This window comes from Gossypium hirsutum, chromosome A05 (genome assembly GCF_007990345.1).
Source record: "Gossypium hirsutum isolate 1008001.06 chromosome A05, Gossypium_hirsutum_v2.1, whole genome shotgun sequence".
In the NCBI taxonomy this organism is placed as follows: Eukaryota; Viridiplantae; Streptophyta; class Magnoliopsida; order Malvales; family Malvaceae; genus Gossypium; species Gossypium hirsutum.
Window position 1 is genome coordinate 17820127 of NC_053428.1, and position 19124 is coordinate 17839250.

A 19124-nucleotide genomic window follows, 5' to 3' on the forward strand; every position below is an offset into this window, starting at 1 on the left:
TAATAAATGAGTGTTTTTGAACATAAACTAACTGAGCATATTTTATTAGCTGATGACGATGCGATGGCCAGCCAGTGTGTGATGTAAATTATTGCTCCATTTTTTTCACTTATTTATCAAAAAGAAAAAACTGAGCATACTTTTATTCCAACTCGCTGATTTAATAAATGAATATAAAATTCCTTTTTCTGGAAAATGAGCATAAATTTTGTTTATGTATTGAGCATAAATTCCGGTTTAGTATTTCAATTTAATTTTATATTTTAATATAATTTATTTCGTCTATTTTTATAACATTAGTTAGTTTAAAATTTTAATACTGTTAGTTAATTTTATTAAAATGTTGACATAAATTTAAATAAAAATATTTATATGTCTAAGTTGTTAATCAAATGCTTAGAAGTGTTTTTAAGAAAATTATAATCTAGTAAAAAGTTTATATGTTAACCCAAATGCTTAAGGATGTTTTAGAAAACATTCCATATCAGATATTTAATGGGAATATAATCAAAATTAGCAAGTTGGGTTAATTAATGATTTTATAAAATTAGGAGGATTAAATTATGTCTAATTAAAGTACATGAGTTAAATTCCAAATTGTATGGTAATAGAGGGACCAATACTAGAATTTCACCAAAAAAGTCCAAAACCCTTGCGAGTTTATAGCGCACAGCAAAGCAAAGCGAAGCCCCAAGGCCAGAAAACACTAGCCCTGCTTCTGTTTTGTGTTCTCAGCGGGATCCGAATCTCCAATTTTCTCAAGCATCGCGCATACGATCAGGTGATACCCTAGTCAGTTCAACCATTTCTAGGGTTTCTGGTTACTACTACGACTACTGCTGTTTTGTTTTTTTTTTCACCTTCAATTTTTGCAGCCATGTTACAATTCTTTCTTTTAAAAGCTCTTTCGGTCAGTTTCTAAGTGAAATGAGGGAAATAAAATGAAAGTGTCTAAGACAACCTTTACCGGTTCATTTTATACAAAATTAGGGTTCATTACGCGGCATTTTAGATTCGTTCTTGTAGATGTATTTCATGTTTGTTGTTGATTAAAGTTACTTCCTTTTAATTGCTTCAGGTCTTTTTTCTCTGCACTAAGACTCAGAGCTACTCTCGTCCTAGTTATTTTCCATGGCGGTGCGTTATTTGCCCAATAGTACTTGTGTTCAGTTAGATTTATTTTTCATACTTCTTTTTCCCAGCCTTTGAAGTTTTATTTTGCGTATGCTTTGCTTGGTAAATGTGATAGGTTGAGAAAATTCTTAAAGATGATGCTAGTGAAGAGAAGGGGGAGCGTGCCAGAATGGTAAGTCATTATAACTAAAATAAAAATATAAAATGCTAATATTCTGTTTTAAAGAAGGAAAGAAAACCCTAATTGTTTGGAATTATGTGGTTATACTTTTATTGCATAGTTGTTATTCTGGGTATGTTATTTTCGGCAATGTAAGATATATTTGTTCTTTTTTATCTTCAGGCATCATTTGTTGGGGCAATTGCAATTACTGACTTGGTTAAGACAACCCTCGGGCCAAAGGGAATGGTAAATTTTCCACATTGTCTATACAAATTAAAAGAATACTTAGCATTTGTTTTCCTCCTCTACTTTTAAATCGTGACTTTATTGTTGGTGAAATTATGTGGCAGGATAAAATTTTACAGTCAACTGGCAGGGGACATGAAGTCACTGTTACAAATGATGGAGCTACCATCTTAAAGTCCCTGCACATTGACAACCCAGCGGCAAAAGTTTTGATTGGTACCTATAAATTGTTTTTTTCTTGACTACCCTATGACTAACATAGTTGCTTTTTTGTCAACGTATTAACAATCTTGCACAAGTTTGAATTTTTTGTTGCACAAGATAGCTGTTACATTTTTAGATAATGACCATTGATACAATATCCAGACATCTCCAAAGTTCAAGATGATGAAGTTGGAGATGGGACAACCTCTGTTGTGGTTTTGGCTGGGGAGCTTTTAAGGGAGGCGGAAAAGCTAGTGGCAGCCAAGATTCACCCTATGACAATAATATCAGGTTCTTTTTAGCCTCATTTAGTACATTGCTTCCTATTATTTTTCTTTTATGACGCCTCTTGAGACACAACAATTATTATTCTTTTAAGATGTCTCTCCCTCTTGCGTGTTTTTCTTTCCACTAAATGTTGCATGTATTTTTGTAGCTTGTTTGTTGTATTATTTCAAAGGTATGAAGCTGCTGCAGGGAGGGGGGGGGGCGAATCTGATCAAAATTAAAAAAAGGAACTGTTAAAATTTTTATATATCTCTGTCCTTGTTTCTGTTAGTACTCAACCTTTCATTATTACATTTTCTATCTTATTTGTAGAAAAATAGCAGTGCAATTGCATTTGTATCTAGACTATGTTTGGTTTTGTTTTCTTTTATTTTGTTGGTGTGCCAATCACAAACTAAGTTCTGGTTCAGAGTTTATAACAATATATGCTTCTTTTGTAGGTTATAGAATGGCAGCTGAATGTGCTCGTAATGCTTTGTTGCAGAGGGTTGTGGATAACAAAGAGAATGCAGGTTAAGATTGTTGGATATGATCACATTTATTTTATTTGTTTATTGTATGAGACCTTTATCCTTTGTATCATGTCAAATGTTTTAGGTTTGTTTGTTCCTCATTGAACTTAGTTCTTTAATGTGTTTGTGTGATAAAATCTTTAAGGGAGTTGTCCTTGTCACTGGAATGTCTTTTTTCTCATGCATGTGGTATTTCTGAATATTGCAGAGAAATTCAAGTCAGACTTGATGAAAATTGCAATGACCACTTTGAGCTCCAAAATTCTCTCTCAGGATAAGGAGCATTTTGCACAACTAGCTGTGGATGCTGTTATGAGGTTAAAGGTGACAATTTTTCTGCATTTAACATTTTACTACTTCAATTGAATTTTTTGCACAACTAGAGGTGGGAATGTGCAAGGGATTCCCCTTTCCCAAGTTTATTACTTCAATTGAATTTCTTCTCCCATATTTATTTTTCTGAGTTTTTATGGCATGTTATTTGTAACTCCAGGGGAGCACAAATTTAGAGGCCATCCAAATTATCAAGAAGCCTGGAGGATCTTTGAAGGATTCCTTTTTAGATGAAGGGTGAGTTCTTATGGATTTCTTATCCCCTTCAATTTTTTTTATGATACTTTTTGGTGGGATGTGCTGGGTCCCTAGTATGTCATTTTTTCCCCTTGTTCTCTTTATTCTGCGAAAGTTTTGATCCGATTTTATCACACTTGTCATTGTACAAAATATGTTGTGACTAAGGACACCAACAGCTTAATTTTGTTGCAGGCTTTGCTACATTGTTTCTTATTCTGTCTTTGAATAATTTAAAGCTTTACTTAGGAATCTTTATTTTGTTGATTTAATCATGAATTCTATGCTTTCAGATTCATTCTTGACAAGAAAATAGGTCTTGGACAACCAAAACGAATAGAGAACGCAAAGATTTTGGTGGCAAATACTGCAATGGATACAGATAAAGTGAAGATATATGGTGCACGTGTTCGCGTTGACTCGATGTCTAAGGTTGCTGAGATTGAAGGGGGTGAAAAGGAAAAGATGAGAGAGAAAGTGAAAAAGATCTTAGGACATGGGATTAACTGCTTTGTTAACAGGCAGTTGATTTACAATTTCCCCGAAGAACTCTTTGCAGATGCAGGCATACTTGCTATTGAGCATGCTGATTTTGATGGGATAGAACGTCTGGCTTTGGTAACAGGTGGTGAAATTGCTTCAACCTTTGACAACCCAGAGTCTGTTAAGCTTGGACATTGCAAGCTTATTGAAGAAATTATGATTGGTGAGGACAAGTTGATCCACTTTTCCGGTGTTGAAATGGGTCAGGCTTGTACTATTGTGTTGAGAGGGGCAAGGTATAGTATTGCAGTATCTCCTCTAGGTCTCTTTTAATATATTTTCATTTTCCATAACATGCAACTATTTGTGGCAGCCATCATGTGCTGGATGAAGCTGAAAGGTCTCTGCATGATGCCTTGTGCGTGCTGTCTCAGACAGTCAATGATACTAGGGTATTGCTTGGGGGTGGATGGCCTGAGATGGTAATGGCAAAGGAAGTGGATGAATTGGCACGGAAGACTCCGGGGAAGAAGTCTCATGCTATTGAAGCTTTCTCGCGTGCGCTTTTGGCCATCCCAACAATTATTGCTGACAATGCTGGTCTAGACAGTGCAGACTTAGTAGCTAAGCTTCGTGCAGAGCACCACAAGGAGGGATGCAATGCAGGGATTGATGTCATCTCTGGATCTGTAAGTGCTGAAATTGAATTATTTTAAAAAGTAGAATAGGATAAATTTTCTTTATCGTTTGTAATTTGTTTGAAACCAGCTGCAAATTATTTTTTGTCCAGTCGGTAATTTCATGTTCAATCCTCTAAGGATATTATTCCTAGATAAGTAGCAGCTTAGATATGGCTGCTGAACATCATTACAGACTAATTTCACCGTTCATGAATACCTTACCAAGAGATTTAGTTTCTTGGGAGAATTCATCCTAATGTTATAGATTGAAATACTGATATTGTTTAGGCCTATTTGGTAGACAAGACAGGCAATGATTGTATAGAGATTCAATACAACCAAACAAAATGGAATACTTAATAGTAGTGTTCCTTACTTGCTGTGACGGGTGATATGTTTCAACCTTTTCAACAGGTAGGAGATATGGCAGAGCTAGGAATCTCTGAAGCCTTCAAAGTCAAGCAAGCCGTATTGCTATCTGCAACTGAGGCTGCTGAAATGATTCTCAGAGTTGATGAAATCATCACATGTGCGCCAAGGAAGAGAGAAGACAGAATGTGAAAATGACGATAGTCAACGGCACGTTCATTTGTTGTAATGGATTACTGTCTTTGGCATTTGCTTGTTGATTTTGATTGTTTTTCACTGCAGTATGGTTGAATTCTAGAACTGAAGTTTTGGTGGCTTGTTTCAGTTTTTACTGAAAATGGAAGCAATCTTCACTCCATTAAAAATCTAAAACTAGCGATTTTTCAATGCTAAATTTTCCATAGCATGTATTATCCGATTTTCTTCGTGGTTCTACAACCGTTTGTGTAGATACCCGATTATCAGATTTCCGAGTCTTTAGCATCCCTTTTCATGAAGTTAGGACTTGTTACTGTAACTCAAATTCTGTTGTTTATCTGAATTTAGTTCATTTATAGCCAAGCAGCTAAACTATGGAGGTTAAAGCCTGACAGCACAGCTTGATTTTCTATATTTTGCCTTTTGATATATGACCTTGCAAATTATGGCACCAATATCAGATCTCTGTTGATATGAATGTAACACTTAAGGTGTAGCATTGGCTTCCTGATAAATGGTGTTCCACAGAAGAAAGATCAGTACCTTATGCCTTGGAGCCACATCTTAGTATCACACGTGCAAAAGGAATAGACCAGACATGGTTGTGGTCATGCTTGGATCTCCCCTGCAAATACATTTTATAATCGCTCGAGCTGCAAATCCATGCAAAATTGGCAGCGGTGATCTTTCAACATGGGACAATCAAGAAGAAAGCACTACACTATTTGGCTTAGGCCTTCATTGCTGATAGCCTCAAGATGAAGGTCGGAACAACCAAGAATTAATGATTATTAGCCTTCATGCAGACATGCAGTTGAGTAGTGCAGCACTAACCACAGGTTAGTTGGACTTCATAAATGGCCGAGATGGATCTGAGAAGCCACTTGTACCGCGCAGAAAGAGACGCTGAATAATCATTTCTAGATTATCAACCGTCACCATGACATTGTTAGAAACAGATTATCATGTCAAAGAGGATTCACCTATTTACTTCACACCACATTGTTTCTAATAACTTCTGATTTCAATTTCAAGAATTTCTGCTTTAACTTATTACTTCAAGGGAATGAAAAACGTCATTTAGGATTAACAAAATAAGGAAGCAAAGTAATCAATAATCAATCTGTTTACTTTTATGGTACCGCCTCAATTTTTATTTTTACTTGCCATCGTTTCAGATAACGAATACAAAGTACAAACCTTTATCATGTATCTGCAAAAAGAAAAAACAACAATTGTTAATTAAAGTACAAAACAGGTTTATACTGAGATTTTCATACAGCTGGATTTCAGTAGAAGACAAATTTTATGTCCCTACGTTTTATGATTAACAAAGTATCAAAATTCATGATAAATATAATTTGCTTGTAATTGATTCATATTTGGCAATTAAGTAGCATGATGGGAACATCATCTGTACTCTACAATTTCATGGTAAACTGCTCTCCATTTTCACGGTAAACATATTTAAAAGTTCATCGGTATCAATGGCGTTGCGTCCACATGCTCCTACACCCAAGGCATAGACAGCTACATCTCTGCCTACAAAGAAACATATATTGCCTATACAAATTACATTAAAAAGACAGTTATATATTAAGCTGAGAGCCGCCGAAGGAGATGGATCAACCATGCGAGCTTTTCAAAGATTAGCAGTAAAGAGATTGCAGTCAATAATGAACCCCATATAAAGGGTCAAGTAAATCTGTTATATATTGAATTTTGATGATCAATTTGCATAAAAGCTGAACGAGGACAATGATTGATATAAATCATTCGAAAATCTAAAAATGGAAGACAACAAAGGGGTTTGTACTTCATACGACCTAAGGAATGGGCCTTGTTTATGTTTCTGTCTTAAGCTTTCCTAGAAATGGGTGAGCGAGTTTGGACTATGGAGGTCTATTGGTCCATAGATTTGATGGTTATCGGCCTTGTTATTATTACGTGATTTTGTTTCAAGCCTCAATGTCAAAGAAAGGCCGCTTGTTTTAATAAAACTCATATAAACTAAAAACTCGGCTAGTAATGCCGCCTCGCCATCTAAAGTAAAACACACTTCAACAGTTAAACCTCCCTTTTCTAAGCACCAGCTGTTCGAAGAATGTCCAACGAGGTCGAGTCTCCGCAGGTTAGCGACGCCATGGAGGTGGCGCAACTTAGTAGCTTGGCTGCAGTCGACAGCCACGCCGGTTCTTGCGAGGCGGAGATGCCGTCGCGGCTTCTAAATGATGCCGTTCGGTCATTGCCTTATCATGTCGTCAAGGACCTTTTGTCTATCGGGGTGCGTTCTCTTTGCATTTTTTATTGTCAATTTACTTTATCGAAACCGTTCTTACTATTAAGTTTGATAAACTAAATGAAAATCAATCAAATACGGCCTCTTTTATGTATCCGTGTGTTTGTTTTAGGTGTGTTCTAGATGCGTTCTACGGATATTGGGTACCGAGGACCATATTTACTGCCATTCATCGTTTTCACAATCGATGCTCTGTTCAGTTCTTGAAGAAGTGACTAGTTTTAAATCAGAAGGCGATTTTCAATTCTGCAGCGTTTGCTCGGGTATCTTACAGTTAAGTTACCGCGATGACAAAGAAACGTTGGTGAAAATGAAGAGTCCAAATGATATGGCTTTAGTCATTGCGGAGTTGGTTAAGAAAGAAGGCCATCAAGTCGATGGATTTTCTCTAGAAGTTTCCATACCACAATTTATCTTAGAAAATGAATCCTCGTTGTTGTAAGCCTGTTTTATTCTTTTGCTCGTTTTGGTGGGTTTTATGTTAGGGTTTATCGTTTGCCCATTAATACATAGCATCTCCCCCCAAAATTTGTAGGTCAGGTATGAAGAAGAGATATGAATCAGAGCCATGGTTTCAAGAAAGGTTACTTTCCAAATGCGTCTCTGTTAAGGATGTTCTGAAATTTGCTATAACAAAACCCCTTGAAACGTTATTGGTAAGTATAATTTGCTTGTAATTGATTCAATGTTCCGAAATATTGCTGGTTGGAATCCCTTTTAATAAAATTGGTTTTGTGGCCATGTTGATTGTATGCTGTCCGTTATTCAGTATGGTGTATTAATACTGAATTAAATTAAAGTTTTGCAGGATACTAAAGCTAGTGCAAGCTCTTTTCGGATCCGTTTGACTTACACTCATAAAATGGCATTGGAAAATTCTGTTGAAAGGAATCAGGGATTCAAAAGGCGAAAAATAGGTATTTTAGATCCTTTGAAACATATACTGGGGACTTGGTTGCATCTAGAAGCAATAACATTCACTCTGATTTCACTGATGATGCAGGCACTGAGAATGGGTTGCAAAATGTAAATGATGAGTCAGTAGTTGCCAACAAAGATTGTTCTGATTATCCTGCTAATGAAACAATTGCTGTCACTGGAAGATCTTCTTTGAAAGTTCCCATAGATAAGGTTGTGTTCTGTAATATTTTCTGACTGCAATTTCCTTGCTTGCAAAACCTTTTACTAGTCTAGGTCTTGAAATTCAATACTGTTGTTTATCTTGATGTTTCTTAGCACTTAGTTTGGTCTTTGCCTTTTCAGGTTAGTGAACCTTGCCACTTGGTATACCTTTGCTACAGGACGCATATTTACCTATGTGGTAGATATCTGAAGGTAAGTTAATACATTAGAACATATTTTACATCCATATTCAAGCATTATGAGTTTGACTTATGAGATTGCACGATGGCAATTGTTGAGATAAAAAAAGATACTATCCTTGGAATTATTGAGACCTTGAACAAGCCTTGTATTTTGTTCTGATTTCCAATATATGGTGTTCTCCTTTTATTGCAGTACTCAAGAAATGTGAGCCAAACACGCTGGATAATTGATGAGGAAAGGATGGGAGAAGCTTCTGTTGAGGTATTAGACAGTGCTTTGTTTCTCTTTATTGTCCAAATGAGGTTACTTTATCTATGTAATAATACCTGAAACTGAACAAATTTGTTTGTTTCTTCTTTAGGAGATAATAGGTAGCAACATCCTTCCTATGTGTCGGGGTGATAATTACAAGTTTCATGCTGCTGGAAGAGAAGATATTGATGTGATGAAGTTCTAGTTTTTGTTGATTGCTTGTTTAAACTTGATACATTTTTGTCCCCCACAAAAAATCAGTGAGTATTGTGCTTATCTATGGAACCTATTGCAGGTCCGAATGTTGGGTTCAGGCAGGCCTTTTCTGCTTGAGATACAAAATGCACGCCAAGTCCCATCCAAAGAGACTGTTAAGGAAATTGAATCAAAGATAAATGGCTTGGAGAATAAACTAGTGAGTTCTAATACGTTGTCATATACATTTGTGTATCAAATGATTTAGATTTTAAGACTTAGTTGCACATAACGCATTCTCGTAGGTTGGAGTTAAAAATCTTCAAGTAGTAGGCAGTCAAGGTTGGACACTGATGCGTGAAGGAGAAGCTGAGAAGCAGGTGGTTTTGGCTTTCATAATTGTTTATTGTAGCTAATCCTTTTATCATTAGGACTAAAATATCAAGTTTCAGTAAAACTAGACCTGGCAATTCTATCTTTACAATATCCTCTTTCATGCAGAAGCAATATTGTGCATTAGTGTGGATTTCTCGTCCACTTGAGGATGAAGATGTGTGCTCCATATCATTGCTTCATGACATGGTTAGCTGTTCTTTGAGCTTTATTTTTATTTTTCATTGAATATCTACCAGGTAAAATAATATAGCACCCTCTATTTAGTGAGAATTTTCTGTTGTCTTTGCGCAGCAAATTCTGCAAAAGACCCCAATACGGGTGCTTCATCGTAGGAGTCCATTGGAACGCGAGAAAATTATACATTGGTTGGCATCTGTCCATTACACATCTTTATTTGCCAGACATATATTTTTTAAATTCAAAAGGCCTAACCATGTTTCTATTTCATACCTAAATCCTGTATAGGATGAAGATTGAGAGGATTGCTGAAAGCTCCCAATATTTTCTTTTGCATCTCTGCACTCAGGTAATGACTTGCTTTACTTGAAACATGGTCAGATATATCCAGTTTGTTTAGAGGGGGTGTGGAGGGTCTTCAAATAGGTGAAATTAATAGTTTTTGCCCTTCTTGGTTTGTTTTTGTGAGGACCATGCCTAGGTGGTATGGATTATAGGCTGTGGCACCTTAGTAGATTGCCATTGATCATTTATGAAATTTAATATTGGCTAGAGTACTCCACAAGTATTCTTCAAGCCATGATTTACTGAGTTATAGTATATAGTACTTCTAAATAAATGCTGGTCATATCGGTCAGGAAGACACTAGCATAGGATGGGGATTTCCACTGTAAATGTGTGGTGTTTTTTGTTGGGGAATATGTAATACACTGATATAACTGGAATGCAGGCTGGAACTTATATCAAGGAATTTGTTCATGGTGATTTTGGGCGCACTCAACCTAGGTACTACACTAAACTGAAAATGATATCGTTATACTATCAGTTAGTGATGATAATGGAGAAGCACCAAGTATTACTAGATGACTATTCTTACCATTTTCTTTATGTATGTTCTTTTTCTTTGGGTCCAAACATTTTTTCCTATTATTGTTAATACTTTATATTTTTTCCTATAATGTATCTATACCTGCAGCGTCATTGAAATCTGATGAATATACTCTTCTGCAGTATTGGATCAATCCTAGGATGCAGAGCAGAGATATTGCAGCTTGACGTTACAGACGTGAAAATGGATTCTTTCTGAGTAAATGAGGCGTTAGTGTCCAATGATGCTACGCTGCACATCAAGTTTCTTTTTTGTAGTCTCTGAACTGACGTTACAGACGCCATTTTTTCTTTTTCTTAAGTGTAGTTGCTAGCCTTTTGTTTTCTATTTGATTCCTTACATTTTAACAAATGAGAAACATAGGTTATTATAGATGGTTGGCATTCAAAGGCAAATGTTTCAATTTGCTTTTGCCTCTTGTTTTGGTTTGTGGGCAAGGAATGTTCTGATGATGTGTTGGGTTGTTTGGGGGGTATGGTTAAGTAATACAACCATAGTTAGTATAGGATGATTACTGCCCCAAGGTTTTAGTTCCAGTGATTAATATGTTGTCCTTTTAGGGGAGGGCTAACTATGGCTGTCAATGTCATCTCTTCTCTCTTTTGCTGTTTTCATTATATATTCGACAAAAGCATTAACTGACCAAAGCATTAATATTTCTAACCGGAAATGCTGCGATCTGTAGTGAGTTGGTCCCAATATGAGATCTTCTATCCCATGATTAGAACTAAAAATATAACTCAATTCATGGGTATTTTTATTAATTATATGCAGATTCAACAAATTAATTAAAATTGCTCGATAACACAAATTCTAAGGTTTTCTTTCACTTGTTAATTTTTTTCTATAAATTTCGTACAAAGGGTATCTGATAAACATTCAATTTAACAAATTCACCCTCAAAATTACGAGCTACAAAGCTAATGTTTACCAAAAAAATTGTTTTTACACCAAAAGTTTCAATCATGTTGCAATCAGTTCATTTAGGCATATCTATACAGATGTATTTTCTTAGATAATTTCATTAATAGTCAAAATGATGATACAACTTTATATAGATGTATTGTTAACACATAATTTCATTCATAATCAATAGTAACTAAGTCCATGGGTAAGTTTTTGTTTTAGTCACGTGTTTAAAAAAATTATAATTTAATTATTAAACTATTTAAAAGTTTTTATTTAAGTCATTTTCTTGTTAAAATCAATGTTATACGGTTTTTTTTATTTGCATTGCTTGCACAAATCAAACACTCTTTTTTCATGAAACAACTTTGAATGTTAAGAATTTACAAATCAAAATTTAAACATTTTTTTTATCTCCGAAATTAACTATCATATCGACTTGAATAAAATGTATGTTCTGTTCATTTATGGGTATTGATCCATTGCGTTGATTGTGGCTTGGAGATTGCTAGCATTTAAAAAAAAACTTAATATCGTAGTAACTTATAAATAAAAAAAATATTTAAATAATTTAATAACTTAAATAAAAACATTTGTATAAATCAATGATGAAAACGAAAATTTATTTCAAAATATATACAACTTAGAAGTCAGTGGAAGTATTGTTGGTTTCCATTCCTAATTAATACTAGAGATGTAATTAAGTAGAGTAATTTGGTACAGGAAGTTGGAACATCGACGAATAAAACTGGAAAAGAGAAATATATTTTATAAAGAGTAAAGACCCACCCAAATAAAAGGAATGGTAAAGTTGGTGGGGGATCCATAAATTTATTGATAAAAACTAATAATCACATTAACCTACACCGCATACTATCCCATTTACGCCTCAACCCAACTCCATCGTGTATTAAACGCGGCACTCATCATTTCTAATCGCGTGAAACAAACATTCTTTCATAATCCTACACGGGCAGGGCGTGCCACTCACGTTCCATGATCACCCGCCAACTAAAAGGAGAAACCGCCATTGTCTTCCATTGCAACGGCAATATGGCCTCCAAAGCCGAATAAAGAAGCAGAGTACACTTCCCTTTGAATCTTTATTTCTTCATTCATTATTTTGCTTTCTTTCTTCTTCTTTTTCAACTCGACCGTACGGCCCCATAATGCCGGCAAGAATACGTAAACCATTGGCAAGTTTGTTGAGCATTTGATCTTTGACTTGAAGAATGGGGAGCGTTTCGTCTGAGGAATCTTTCGATCAAATAAGCGAGCAGTTGGAGAGCTACAATTTGAGCGCCGACGTGAGTGAATCCGGGAGCTCAAGTGGGTTTTCCTGTCGTCGGTTTGACCGAGGTGGTTCGAGTTCTTTGACCTCTTCGCCCCCCGCGGGGTCAGAGTTTGTCGACGGTGCTAGTTTCAAAGCGCGACTTCCCGTGATGTTGCCGGTCGTCGGTGGAAGACACGTGGTCATTCCGACGACGAAGGCGGAGGTACCAGAGGCCGACATGTCTGGTGCGTTCACTGCACTTTTGTTTTTATTTTCTTTTTAGCGCTTAACTAAATTGAAAGTAGAATTTGCCGCTTCATTGAAGGTTTTGGAGGCAATTTTAATTAGGTAAAGATTGAAGACTTCTGGTTGAATCTTTTTTGCTGCATGCATATACTAACGTAGTTAGTTAGTGACGGTTGTTTAGATCTTTTATCTACTTTTATCTCTTAAAACTCTGTTTGCTTTATACCTTCCCATTTATTATTACGTTTTAAGTTTTAACCCGACTCCAAGTTTTCGGTACAAATCGGACTTCTCAATCGAACAAAGCCCAATAATATGGACAGATTTTTCTGCAAAGTCTAGTTTGACTCTGCTATTCCTCTGTGTTTTCTTAGGTTTATTTGTGTTTGAATTACTATTGATGTTACTGCAGAAATAGAATTGATGAAGGAAAGGTTTGCTAAACTTTTGCTTGGAGAAGATATGTCAGGTGGAGGGAAAGGAGTTTGTACTGCTCTGGCCATCTCCAATGCCATTACAAATCTTTCTGGTTAGTTTCTTTTACTAGCATTTCATTTCTGTTCTAGTTTTTTCCTTGGCTCATCATTAACAAGAGGTTAAAAACTTCAAATCTGAATCGATTTGTTAACTTCTTGCAGCTTCTGTGTTTGGGGAACTATGGAAATTAGAGCCATTATCACCACAAAGGAAATTGATGTGGCGTAGAGAGATGGACTGGCTTCTGTGTGTAAGTGATTCCATAGTGGAGCTTAAACCGTCTTTGCAAGAGTTTCCAGGAGGGGGAACCTTTGAGGTTATGGTGGCCCGCCCACGCTCAGATCTATATGTAAACCTTCCAGCACTCAAGAAACTTGATGCAATGCTGCTAAGCATTCTTGATAGCTTTCATGATTCTGAATTTTGTTATGCTGATCGTGGGGTGGTCATCTCCGATAACGATGGAATTGAGGCATTTCCTTCATCTTCGACATCTGAGTGGCCATCTATTAGGCAGGAAGAGAAGTGGTGGCTCCCATTTCCTAAGGTTCCCCCTTCTGGTTTATCTGAAGACTCAAGAAAGAGATTGCAGCAGTGTAGAGACTGTACGCACCAGATCCTTAAGGCTGCTATGGCAATAAACAGCAATGTCTTGGCTGAGATGGAAATCCCAAATGCTTACCTCAAAAGCTTACCCAAGGTTTGGAGACTGCTTCATAGTATACAAAATTGTTCCATGTGGCATGAGAAAATAAAATATATTTTCAAAAAGAGAAACCGTGAGGCTAATTTGCATCAAATATTTATGTATTATTAGGTTCCTGAAAGTGTCATTTGGTTCTGAGCTTATTTGTGACATATATTCACACACTATGCATTTTGATTGATTACTATTGGTCATGCATCTTTGTTTCCATTCTCCTTCCTTTTCGGGAGCATAAACGCATAATCATTATTCCTTTTGCCCTTTTTACTTGTCTTCCAGTGTGGAAAGGACTGTTTGGGTGAGGGCATGTATCGTTACTTAACTGCTGACCAGTTTTTCCCTGAGTGTCTTCTTGATTACTTAGACCAATCATCAGAGTACACTACTCTGGAAATAGCTAACAGGGTTGAGGCTTCGGTGCATATTTGGAAAAAAAAATACTCAAAAAGGCATTCACTACGTGCAAAGGTTGGAAAGTCATCATGGGGTGGCAAAGTTAAAGGTTTTGTTGGTGACATAGAAACGACTAAGGTTTTAGCTCAGCGGGCCGAGACACTCTTACAGAATTTAAGGCTACGGTTTCCAGGCCTTCCTCAGACTTCTTTAGACGTGAACAAAATTCAGCATAACAAGGTATTTCATCTTACCATGAATTAGTTCTTAAAGCATCATAGGTCCTGTGTACCTGTCTCCATCAATAACATGTGTATATTAAGATTTCGCATGAACTTGCATCTTCTTTTTTCCTTTTTCTTTTTCGGGATTGTTGAAATATGCTGAAGGCAAAGAGAACAGAGTAAAATTGTTGTTGGTTATTTTAGGATGTAGGACAAGCAATTCTTGAGAGCTACTCTAGAGTGATGGAAAGCCTAGCTTTCAACATAGCAGCAAGGATTGATGATCTGCTATATGTGGACGATGCCACAAAACAACGCGCAAGTGCAACAGCAGAGTTAATGCCTGTTAATGAGCCGGGGCAAATTGGTGCTGCTCCGCCTATACAAAGGCGGATATTGCCCAGTCCTTTCTCATACCAGCGTTCTCTTGCGGGTGCAACATGTGGTATGGGAGCATCCAATGATTCAGACGAAATAGATGAGAGCCCAGATAGGAGGACTTGTCAACTTATAACAAATGGCAATCTTAGAGACGCATTGGCTGGCTCACTGGAAAGGCTAGCCTTTTGAAGAATGTAAGGAACAACGTCTTGCATCATCAACCTGGAAAAACTGGTAGTAGCACTTATAGATTAAGATTGAGATATCCTACGCCATCAAAGCTCTGATTTGTCATTACTTCTGACGGATTAGATTGGATCTTTGTATATATATTCCTTTATGGTTAGACATACAAAGTAGAGACTTTTTTTCTTCTCTTTTCCCCAAACGATCAGGGATGGGATATTGGTTCAGCCGGAACTCGCTTAAGTATCACCATTGTAGCAGAAACTGCTAGCAAATTTCTTGTGTTTCAAGAGTAGAGAAGCTTTGTGATGAAGCGGAAGTTGGGAGTTTTGGTATAAATTAATGGGTTGTTATGCGAACCTTGTTAACACTCAGATTAACTTGCACTTATATTTTTTTTTTTGGAAAAATGAAATTTATTTAAAACGACATGGCATTTGGGATGCTAATCCTAAATTAACTTGTAGGTTCGAAGGATAACGCACTACATATAAGCGAGAATCTTTAAATCGATATGGATTTTTTTAGAAAAAATTGAAGAAAAGAGAAAAAGTAAACAATCGACTTCTCTGTTAATGGGACGAATCATTAAGGCCCAATTTCTTTTGTTTTCTACATTGATAACCCAGCTTATAACAGTTGTCATGTACTCACGTCAAGTGGATTTCTTTCCTCAAAATACTAAACCCAATTTCATTAAAACGTTTTTTACTAATATAAAATTTCTAAACCATCTCAAGAGAATTATTTGTTCTTAACCACCATTCACATGACTGCCTTGCCACATAACACTACCATTCAGAAAAGAATAATATTTAAAGTGAACAATCCTTTTTTATGATAGTAAAGAAATGAAATAAATTCCGATAGTGAAGGGTATATTGCAGCTGGTTAGAGGGCCCAGAAGGAACCAACAGAAGAAGAGGCGACATAACTGACGATCAAAAAAAATACCTCTTCGAACAACTTTGTTGCAGGGCCGACTCATCACCAGAACTTACCCCAACAAAACATATAACGTAAGAAAAGTAAAACAAGTTGAAATGTAAGAGTATATATGGTCCCCATTGATTGAGTCATAAGCATCTTTTATCTAGTCGTACTCTTGACCAAAATTCTCTCACGCATTGACCCAAACCCGCTCTATGCATGCAGCAAATAGTAAATAGTCAAGGCAGACAATGGCCCTCCAGCACCACTCAATTTTCCTCAAAACCCAAAATTCCTGCTCCGACCCAGCAGTGTAGCTACCTCTGACTTCACCAATATCCTACATTTGTACACGTTCAAAGCTCATGATAACCTACTCTGTATAGACCTAATGAATACATATCTTATATCACATTCAAGATAATCTTACGCATTTCCTGTCTAAACCCCACTTTTCCTTTTTCCCCTAGCAACTAGTAAAACTCAAACCTTCACATCGATCCAACACATGGGTTCTCATTCTTTTATTTCTAATCCTGCATTGTGTTTACGTACATTCTCGTACTTATGCATCCTCACCACCAATCCTCTTTCATTTTTCTTCTCACCAAGCTCAATTACATAGAACCAGAGTGAAAATATCGATGTGGAGTCACAGGAGTTAAATTAGGTGATTGGATATTTACCTACCCTTTTTTGTTTGCGTTTTAACAATTGTTTAATGGTGTTTGTCAGTATTTCAATCATGAGGCTTCGTATAAGGTGTTTAGGAGAGTGTAGAAAATGCAACCGGGACTAGGGCTAGCTGCCCCTAAATAAAAGAGACCCTGCCCTACAGATTCATTAGTGCACTGTGAATGATTTAATTAAAAATATACAATTTTTAAACAAAGTAAATAAATGACTGACATTTTTGAAGTTGGTGGCGCAATCATGCATGAGGCCATGAACATTAAAAATCCTTTTTTGCTTTCAAGTGTGTAATCTGATATCTGATAATTAACATGCTCATAAACCTCTCAAGAAACCAAAATAATATTAAGTTTTAAAAGTTTTTAATTCAAAACCCTTCAATGGAATCATCATTTGGGTCTCATGCAACTCTGACAAAATCTTCTTGTTCCTGTCCTTGGGTTTTTTTTTTGTTTCAAGGATAAATATGCAATTTCCACACACTTTCCCTTTTGTTTCTAAGGGATTTTACTTGGAATTGGATATCAAATTCAGGGATCGATCCTTCAACACTTACAAATGGTTTCATGGACCTTGACAGCATAAACATGAAGCTAATCATAAAACCCTAAATGGATTATGGAACCCCCACATAGAAGTTCTGCAACTGTAACAAGTATTGATGCTTGGGAAAGGAGAAAGTAGAGAAAAATTAATCTGTAAAACCTAGTTAGGGTTCTTAATTAGCAGTCAAAGATTCAAAGGCGGATTAAAATAAGACCAGTTACAGAAATAAGAAAACAGAAGGTAGTGCCTCAAGATGGTGGCACGCACCCTCAAACCTCAGTAGACTAGTCAGTACATATCTAACTACTGATAATCAAAACCTGCAAGTAGCAGAAGCCAGCATGATGAAAGTACCAAATAGATGGTAAAATGTTCTTCATTCCATTTCTTTTCGTATGAAGTAGTAAAGATACCTGGCAATGCATAGATAACCAGAAGGTGTCAACACTAAACCTGCCACGAACATGATTGTTGTTCACCGAAAGAAAAATAGTAAAAAACTGCAAAATATAGATGGAGATCATGGTACATATGTTATGCATGTTATTTACCTGGAAGTTCATCAGAGTGAGACGAAAGCTGGAAGAAATGCATCACAAGGATTTTACAAAGAGAAGCCAACAGAGCCCAGTTGGCAGTATGCCCACCTCCATGAAAAACCAGAGGGGAAAAATACGGACTTTTTCCATGATGGGGAGGTGGACAGAATGCCAATAAACTCTGTAAGAAGCCCTTTGCTAAACCCCCATGAAAGCAAACTAAAAATGATAAACTAACTGTCCTTGTATTCACCATTGAGACACGAAGAGAAAGGAACAGAAGAGAAGAGAAGAGAAAGAAAGAAAAGAGTGTATAAATGAAAACAGGAGAGTGGAGTAGATGCTGATGGGGTTCTCCTATTTAAGATGCAATGAAGGAAGAACAGTAAATAAGAGAGAGAGTGAGATGGCGTCATTAATTAAAGAGGGAGGTAGAAGGACTGAGGAAGATAAGGGGTGTTTTTCAGACTAAAAAAGACAGATAAAAAATATAATTAAGATTGGATGGTTCATTCCCCTAGAAGGGAAGGGCATATTTAGAAGGATCAAAGGATCATCTTCATCATCATGGTTATTCCCTTCTCTTCCCTCGTTACTGGTGAAAAACCCACCTCTCCCTTCAGTCCTTTTTTGGCCTTCCTCATCTCACCTTCCACTAGTCCCCCACTCTTTCCACCCCCCTCGTTTCTGATGAAACACGCCCTCATAATATCCCAACTCTCTCTCTATATTTGCGTACATCTGAAACTGAGGAAAAAGGGTTTTGATCGGTTTCACATTATTGCAGACATGGGTTTCGCTTTTGTATTAGAAAAGCATATATAAGTCTGGGATCATGGAGGAGCTGTGCAGGTAAGTGTTTTTATCCAAGGGAGATTAGGCGTGGACAACCACAATTAGTGGATTTAATGACATGCCAAACTTCTAGAGCGACTAAAACCCTCCATTTACAGTGTTGTTATACCTGTATTCTCCTTATTAGGGATTATATATAATGTGTATCACTACGACAATTTTGACCTTAGCTAATTGTTGCACATTCGTGATAAGTAGCATTAAGATAATTATATGACTTGTTTTGCTTGCTTTAATTTGACTGACGGTCTTGTTATACCCCAATGCCAAAAGGCATATGAATACAACCTATATATAATTATTCGAGGAAGTATTGGTGAAATATCCTTGAGGACCATTACATAGGATCTCATTTATTTAATAATTCCGTAAGTAAACTTTGACCCAT

At 36.5% G+C, this 19124-nt stretch overlaps 4 protein-coding genes across 8 annotated transcripts; 3 read left to right on the forward strand and 1 right to left on the reverse strand.

Annotated features, from left to right (window-relative positions):
- The first annotated feature begins 633 nt into the window (after positions 1-633).
- Positions 634-5132, forward strand: LOC107937568 (T-complex protein 1 subunit beta). Its single transcript, XM_016870466.2, has 12 exons — positions 634-781; positions 1079-1137; positions 1250-1306; positions 1478-1543; positions 1648-1759; positions 1910-2038; positions 2476-2547; positions 2756-2871; positions 3041-3117; positions 3411-3896; positions 3974-4289; positions 4695-5132. Exons 2-12 carry the CDS (start codon positions 1132-1134, stop codon positions 4839-4841), a joined length of 1584 nt encoding a protein of 527 aa, XP_016725955.1. The 5' UTR covers positions 634-781; positions 1079-1131; the 3' UTR covers positions 4842-5132.
- A 1690-nt stretch (positions 5133-6822) lies between these two features.
- On the forward strand, positions 6823-10776 carry LOC107937555 (tRNA pseudouridine synthase Pus10). Of its 4 annotated transcripts, none has more exons than XM_016870452.2 (15): positions 6823-7131; positions 7259-7584; positions 7682-7802; positions 7955-8063; positions 8150-8277; positions 8410-8481; positions 8665-8733; positions 8834-8914; positions 9020-9139; positions 9225-9299; positions 9421-9501; positions 9607-9680; positions 9781-9841; positions 10223-10381; positions 10504-10776. In XM_016870452.2, the coding sequence occupies exons 1-15, from the start codon at positions 6952-6954 to the stop codon at positions 10546-10548; spliced, it is 1701 nt and encodes a 566-aa protein (XP_016725941.1). In that variant the 5' UTR covers positions 6823-6951; the 3' UTR covers positions 10549-10776. The 4 variants fall into 4 exon arrangements, with proteins under 4 accessions (XP_016725941.1, XP_016725942.1, XP_016725943.1 ...); XM_016870453.2 differs by having other exon boundaries at positions 10223-10278; XM_016870454.2 differs by having other exon boundaries at positions 7270-7584.
- A 1344-nt stretch (positions 10777-12120) lies between these two features.
- Positions 12121-15532, forward strand: LOC107937554 (rop guanine nucleotide exchange factor 1). The gene is made up of 6 exons (XM_016870451.2): positions 12121-12370; positions 12519-12805; positions 13219-13335; positions 13445-13983; positions 14269-14622; positions 14811-15532. The coding sequence occupies exons 2-6, from the start codon at positions 12520-12522 to the stop codon at positions 15174-15176; spliced, it is 1662 nt and encodes a 553-aa protein (XP_016725940.1). The 5' UTR covers positions 12121-12370; position 12519; the 3' UTR covers positions 15177-15532.
- A 1961-nt stretch (positions 15533-17493) lies between these two features.
- On the reverse strand, positions 17494-18792 carry LOC107937561 (uncharacterized). 2 transcript variants are annotated; one of them, XM_041113739.1, is made up of 2 exons: positions 17894-18792; positions 17494-17795 (listed from the first exon to the last, which is right to left on the reverse strand). In XM_041113739.1, the coding sequence occupies exons 1-2, from the start codon at positions 18135-18137 to the stop codon at positions 17719-17721; spliced, it is 321 nt and encodes a 106-aa protein (XP_040969673.1). In that variant the 5' UTR covers positions 18138-18792; the 3' UTR covers positions 17494-17718. The 2 variants fall into 2 exon arrangements, with proteins under 2 accessions (XP_040969673.1, XP_016725950.1); XM_016870461.2 differs by having other exon boundaries at positions 17494-17755; positions 17894-18766.
- Positions 18793-19124: the final 332 nt, after the last annotated feature.

What these genes read in the sequence shown, in the direction of transcription:
- LOC107937554 (XM_016870451.2), top strand. Translation starts at nt 12,520, where the DNA reads ATGGGGAGCGTTTCGTCTGAGGAATCTTTCGATCAAATAAGCGAGCAG. An exon ending in ACCTCAAAAGCTTACCCAAG is followed by an intron (nt 13,984 to 14,268) that starts GTTTGGAGACTG and finishes CTTGTCTTCCAG; the next exon opens with TGTGGAAAGGACTGTTTGGG. An exon ending in ACAAAATTCAGCATAACAAG is followed by an intron (nt 14,623 to 14,810) that starts GTATTTCATCTT and finishes TGGTTATTTTAG; the next exon opens with GATGTAGGACAAGCAATTCT.
- LOC107937568 (XM_016870466.2), top strand. An exon ending in GATTCCTTTTTAGATGAAGG is followed by an intron (nt 3,118 to 3,410) that starts GTGAGTTCTTAT and finishes CTATGCTTTCAG; the next exon opens with ATTCATTCTTGACAAGAAAA. An exon ending in ATTGTGTTGAGAGGGGCAAG is followed by an intron (nt 3,897 to 3,973) that starts GTATAGTATTGC and finishes TATTTGTGGCAG; the next exon opens with CCATCATGTGCTGGATGAAG.
- LOC107937561 (XM_016870461.2), bottom strand. Translation starts at nt 18,137, where the DNA reads ATGGTGAATACAAGGACAGTTAGTTTATCATTTTTAGTTTGCTTTCAT. An exon ending in TCACTCTGATGAACTTCCAG is followed by an intron (nt 17,756 to 17,893) that starts GTAAATAACATG and finishes ATGCATTGCCAG; the next exon opens with GTATCTTTACTACTTCATAC.
- LOC107937555 (XM_016870452.2), top strand. Translation starts at nt 6,952, where the DNA reads ATGTCCAACGAGGTCGAGTCTCCGCAGGTTAGCGACGCCATGGAGGTG. An exon ending in CTGGAAGAGAAGATATTGAT is followed by an intron (nt 8,915 to 9,019) that starts GTGATGAAGTTC and finishes AACCTATTGCAG; the next exon opens with GTCCGAATGTTGGGTTCAGG. An exon ending in TATCATTGCTTCATGACATG is followed by an intron (nt 9,502 to 9,606) that starts GTTAGCTGTTCT and finishes GTCTTTGCGCAG; the next exon opens with CAAATTCTGCAAAAGACCCC.